The sequence below is a fragment of the Aplysia californica genome, unplaced genomic scaffold (genome assembly GCF_000002075.1).
Source record: "Aplysia californica isolate F4 #8 unplaced genomic scaffold, AplCal3.0 scaffold00020, whole genome shotgun sequence".
NCBI classification, from domain to species: Eukaryota; Metazoa; Mollusca; class Gastropoda; order Aplysiida; family Aplysiidae; genus Aplysia; species Aplysia californica.
In genome coordinates, this window is record NW_004797290.1 from 1,529,163 (window position 1) to 1,535,664 (window position 6,502).

The 6,502-nt window shown below is 37.6% G+C and overlaps 1 protein-coding gene across 6 annotated transcripts in view; it reads right to left on the reverse strand.

The window, feature by feature from the left end:
• Positions 1 to 6,502, reverse strand: part of LOC101846478 (progranulin) — a 52,580-nt gene that overhangs the window by 24,810 nt on the left and 21,268 nt on the right. For 4 of the 6 annotated variants that reach the window (XM_035972004.1, XM_013087121.2, XM_013087127.2 and 1 more), the window contains 3 exons: positions 3,324 to 3,431; positions 2,407 to 2,529; positions 458 to 571 (listed from right to left, as the gene is read on the reverse strand). In XM_035972004.1, coding sequence (XP_035827897.1) covers positions 458 to 571; positions 2,407 to 2,529; positions 3,324 to 3,431 — 345 coding nt within the window. The remainder of the gene's footprint in view (positions 1 to 457; positions 572 to 2,406; positions 2,530 to 3,323; positions 3,432 to 6,502) is intronic. The other 2 variants (XM_013087125.2, XM_013087138.2) reach the window with 1 other exon arrangement.

Here is a 6,502-nt window from a genome sequence, read left to right on the forward strand (position 1 = left end):
ACTTGATCTAAAGTTTGTGTGAGATGTTTCAGTCTATATCAAAAAGAGAAGACAAAAAAAAAGAACAAACAACACAGCAGAAAAAGTGTTTAGGTGCAAGCTAAACTTGTGCTCCCTGTATGAGGGACTGCAAGTTCTACTTGGGCATACTTCAGATAGACTGACCCCTTATTCTCCAATATCATCGGTACATCATACACAGTAGCATCTCAATGTAAATGCGCCATGGTGTGTTGACAATATCTACAATGGTGTCATATTTTGTACAGCGTTGGTTAATTATTTTACGGATGAATTTATTTAACAACGTATGTATGGTAAGCCAACTATTCCATAAGGATCGATGAAACCAGCCAAAACCAAACTGTACAGTATGGCAAAAACTACAAGCTTCTATTTCTACCACATCAGTGGCCAGCACAGATAGTCAACTTTACTTTGAGGAAACATAGCATACCTGTGGCAATGGACAGCAGCCATACTGTCCAGAAGCAAGTTGACAACAGGTGGTTCCATCAGGGCAGTAAGATGTTCCTCCTGGGCACACCACATGCTCTACTTTGGTCTCCATCTATACATGGCAGAAAAAAACGGTGATGATCACTGATACAAATAGATTAAGTGACCCATGTACTCGGGGTCTAGATGCTAAAAAAAACCTGAAGGAGGCTGTTGCAGTGTATTTTTTTTACCAAAAACTCAAAACTTATACCAAATCTTTTGAAAGTCTTCCCAAACTTAAGGCCCTTTTCCAGTGTAAATATTATTCTTAAAATTTTCTCTTGTACATTATTTTGTCTTGTTTGGGTTAAGAGAAGCACACCAACAAAACACAAAAAGGAAATAACAGAGGCAAAGAAAAGAAGAAGGACCTAACAGTTGCGCCCTCTAACCATCCGTTCGTACATTAGTAGTTGTTGTTAGCGATCCAGGTACATTAGTAGTAATGTAGACTTTTGTATCAGTTTTACAATATAAACCAAACGTAGCATTTTATTTTGTTTATTTCTAAGCTAGTGGCCCTGAAACTAAGGGGAAGCACTGCCATCTTGGATTTTCTCAGGAACTTAAGGGTTTCAATTTTCTGAAATCTTTCATGATCGATAATGTGTCATTTTTTAACAGCGTGTTCTATTGGTGTTGTAGCACAGTAACAGACCCATTTTATAGAGTGTTTGGATGGAAAAATGTTGGCAGTAAGATAACATTTTTTTAAAAGAATAAGAAAAGACAAACACATCTGCCTCAATCAGCCTTTATAAAAGTAAAATAACAGCAAATTCTCCCAAAAGCTTTGCAACTTAATAAAGGAATTCTCACAAGGCATCATACAAACTTTGAAGAAAACACGACCAACCTAGTAGGAAATAAACATAATTTTGCTTTACATTTGTTGAGACTATGTAAAAACATTTATAACAACAGAAACATTTTTGTCCAGCTTAACAATTTTAGGCAGAATAATAGATTCTCCCGCACAAATATTCGTAATGGCTGGTATTCTCACTTAAAATACAGCAGTATATTCTACTACATAAAACAAAAAGTATAATTTCTTTTTTTCAAGTAAGCACTCTCTGTTTTAACAGAATCTGCACTTGTATAGGTTGTTCACTTTCGTCTGTCCATGTTTAAAAAATTCACACTCGTTTATTAATTTGCCAACACGCATGAAACTATGCTTGGCATACCTGTAGGCCAGCAATAAACAAAAATATTTTTTCTGAGAATTCTTGTTCCAGTAATAAAAATTGTTTTTTGGGGGGGCTCTATGTTAAATGTTGTACTTTAGATGCATACGAGTACACAGGAAAACAACAATAAATGGTGTACAGTAACTAAACTACAAACTGCTCATTTTGAGACATCGACACCACCCTGCCCCCACATTTCAGTGTAAGCTTATAGATTTCCTCTCAAGACAGTCTAGACATCTCCAAGTGAGTCTTGATAAGTACCCATCCGGTTTTTGGATCGTGTATTATAGAGGCATGCCATGTCAAAATGTGGAGTTGACGAAGATGTTGATGTTTTAGGTGTATGCTGTAGATCCCCTGTTAGTTGGTTTTTTTTTTACCCATTATAGACTAACATCAAAGGAAACATGTCAGAATTTTAGTTTGCAGTAACTTTCATTAATGGGCTTTTAGTTTAGATTCTGTCGGTCATCCAACTTTGGAGCACAGCACACATGCAAAGACCAGGGGCGATAAGACAGAGCAATTTATTTTTATTTTGTTTTAACCATGGTCAGATGAAAGTGAACAAGCTATAAGAAAAGCACCAATTGCTCAAAATGGAAATCACTGCTTAGGAATTCAACTTTTTAACAAAACCAAACTGACACACTTATCAAAAGGTTAAATCAAAATTTGCGATGTAGAGATCTTGCAGCATCATCCTCACCTCAGTGGCAGGCTCCTTCTTGAATAAAGACAGAACATCTCCACCCCTGGTGCAGGTACCAGCAGAAACATCACACTTGTAGCCGTTGGGGCAGCAGTGAAGATGGTCAGAGCAGCATGTAGCCTTAGGACAATGGTGAAATGGTGAAAAAACAAAATTCAAAACATGCCATCAAGTTGGATATAGAAGAATGATTCATATGGCGGACAAAATAGTGCGACATTTGACCTATTCCCATCTTCATAATGTCAGGACAAAGGTTTTTTTGTGTTTTTTTTTTGGGGGGGGGGGGGGTGGGGAGGGAGGGAGGTTGAGTAAAGAGAAGCACATTGACACAATGATGGTCATTTTAAGCTGAGAAAAAGTAGGACAGACAGACATAATAAATGGAAAGCAAAGAAGTAAGACATATCTGTGGCACCCGCCAAGCACCCAATATATAAGGACTAACTGAATGCAAACTTGATCTAAAGTTCATGTGACATGTTTCAGTCTATATCAAAAACAGAAGACAAAAAAAAAGAACAAACAACACAGCAGAAAAAGTGTTTAGGTAAAAGCTTCACTCCTGCTCACTGTAAGAAGGAATGCAATTCCTGCTTGGGTATACATCAAACATACCGACTCCTTTTTCTCCAAAACCAACATTTCATCATACGCATTGACATATCAAGGCAGACAAGCCATTGTGTGTTGACCATATCTACAATGGTGTCATATTTTGTACAGCGTTGGTTAATTATTTTACGGATGAATTTATTTAACAACGTATGTATGGTAAGCCAACTATTCCATAAGGATCTATAAAACCAGCTAAAACCAAACTATGCAATTTGTCAAGACCTACAAACTTCTATTACCTCTACATCAGTGACCAGGACAGGTAGTCAACCTTATTTTGAGGAAACACAACATACCTGTGGCAATGGACAGCAGCCATACTGTCCAGAAGCAAGTTGACAACAGGTGGTTCCATTAGGGCAGTAAGATGTTCCTCCTGGGCACACCACACGCTCTACAGAATTCTGTGAACGGAATTGTACTTTGTAGAGATTGTACCATTATCATTTGGACTTTTAGAGGAGCAAAGAACAATTTTTTTTTAAAATTAAAAATTGTTTATCATAACCAAAAAAATTGTACATACTATAATTGTGGAGATAAATCATCATTTTTTAGGTTTAAAAGCATATATAAGTGTTTACAAAAACATTTGCACTAATAAATAAATAAATATTACTCAGCAAGCAAGTAGAAAAGTGTTAATCTTAAGCCTGTTTTTAGATAAATGCATGACGTATTTACAAAGCAATAAAATGTAATAGTACGAGAAATACAATAAATGGAGAAATGCAAAAGAAACGCGAACCTTGAATAATAAAATGGAGCATACTATATATTCTATACAGTGACATATTATTACATATAACACGTTTTGAGTGTGTGTGTGTGTGTGTGTGTGTGTGTGTGTGTGTGTGTGTGTGTGTGTCTGTCTGTTTTTGTGTGGGCGTATGTGTGTGGAGGGGAGGGGGGGGGGAGGAAGCAAACGACACACCTTAACAAAGACAAGGAAAGAAAAGACTAGACAACTCTTTGTTTTTAATTCTATGAGAGGCACAGACCCTGGTTCCTATAAATTAACCAATATACCATTGACAACAGTCTGAAGGAATAAAATATAAAAAATACTATTTAGAATAAGAAAAGGCTGAATTTACGTAAAAAGAACCAAAGAGAACCAAAATGTATTTTTTTAAAGTATAGATGATATGGAAAAAAGTGTGTCAAGTACTAAGACTTGTTAAAAAGGTACACACGCGGCAATCAAGCACATGACCCGCAAAGTGTTAGCAGTCAAGGCCACTTCACGTGACAATACAGAGAGCCGATTACTAAGTAGGGGGAGTGACCAACAAATACAATACAGCAGCTTCACGATAACACTGGCTGATTAGCATTGCTAAATCCTGGGGGTATTTTCCGCGGGCGAAAAATCTCCCTGAAGTGGAAATTTGACAGGTATCAAAGAGGGGCCTTACTTTTTGCCCTTGACACAAAGCTCACGTGAGGAAGATTGTGTATCAATGAAGGGCCAGCAATGTTCACTAAATCAGTTATGTCTTCATCGCAATCACCCATCCAGGAATGATAGCTCGACAACCGCACTCATCCTTTTGGCCTTTGTACATGAGACGCTCTTTTTTAAAAAAGTAATATATTTATTATGTTGGGTCGGTAGGACACAGGCTTAAACATGATTATCTTAAGGAAGAAAGGAAAGGGCACTTGTTTGATTGACGAGGAGGTGGGGATGATTGAAGATAGGGGAGAAAATATAATCTTCGTACACTTGCGATGACAGCTAATGAGAAACGTACGGCAGTTGGGTGTTGCCATCATCCACCCCTCCCCTCTTTTTTTCGGGGGTTAAAAATAATTTTAAAGTTTTCTGTAATATGCAACCAGTTCGGGCAGTAACAGTTTGTTTGTGGCATTCACCAAAAAAAGAAATTTTAAAATGAACAATACATGATGATGATGATGAAGATCACTGTGGTGAGACTGAAAGACGAAGAGAGAGACCCACGTGCAGTTAGATACACAATATCGATTGGAAGATTTAAACAAGATACGTATATGGACAGAAAGATAAGTAGATTGACATTACAGTGTCAGGTGATCATCGGGCCTCACAGCAAAGAGTGAATCAAAACACTTCACACACGCGTGACGTCACACAAGGGAGGCAGGTGGTGGGAAGGACGGATGGGAAGGACGGATGTGCAGGGGACAAGAGTCCAAAGGTGTTCTCTTCACGAGAAATACAATCACATATACAACAAAATGAAACACAAACGCAGATGTTGTATCTTATAGTGCAACCAACCAATTTTTTTTTTTAAGTTTGAGTAAAAGGTTTCCATATACAATTACACACACTGCAAAATGAAACAAAAACACTGACCTTGCGTTTTATTAGAAAAACATGATTTTTTAAAAAGTTTTACTTGCGACACAAATAGGACAAATATACGTTCCGTCGCTCATTCCATAACTCGTATCAACCTCTTGTACGCCATAAGCAGAGACGAGGGTTCACACACAAAGGGCAATTTCAATAGCGTGTGATAAACGAAACCTGAGGCAGCAAGCACCCGAAAAGAAGTAGAAAAGGTTGAATAATTTTTTGTAGGAATTTTAGGGCACTTTCAACAAAAACATGTCACGAGTGTCGAAGAGTAGAGGAACCACTCTAGAGTAACAACTTTTTTTTTCAGGAATAAAGGAGCAAAACACACCAGAGTACCCGCCAACTACGCACAGTTGCACGGTTACTACCCCCCCCCCCCCAAAGAAAAAGAGGGAATTATTTTTTTTAAAAATAAATTTAAAATGGCATCTAGCAGACTATTGATTATTAGGAGGACAAACCCAATAGAAACCACAAGAAAACAAGCAGTTTACGTTTGCTGTGTTGGCAGAACAACACACATCTACTCATGAGTAGCCCCATACAAGTTTTAAAGCAAACGCGTTTATACTTGTCATTGAAATTGTTCCAGTGATTTGAACGAGCAACTTTGAACAACACAGCAGACTGCGCAAGCTGACGAGACGAGGCCATTTTTTATGACACCAAGTCTGAAACAGCCAAAATATCTAAATACCGGTCCATGAAAAAATCGATTGCATTGTAGTAAAGTCAGCAGGAAGCTCATAAACACAATGATTAGATCTACCACTGTGTCAGAGTACAGGCGAACAAAGGGGCAGACAAAACACTTGACGTCAGAAAAAAAGAGAAAAACTATTCGTCCGTAACGGTCTACGAAACAGAAAGGAGAGGCTATGACAAAAAGATATAAAGGCAAAAACACATTAATTAATTTAATGATTAATTCAACAGCATGAAAGAATTCCGCACCAGTACTAACTATTCACACAAGTATTACAGAACATTGGAAAAACGGAACGTATCATTATTAATTTTTTGTACCATTTTTATGACAAATTATTTCGACGTATAACTATACGACTTTGCACAGCGCACAAGAACCATAAAAGGTTCATCTTATGCGCTCGCTTGACGAAAAAC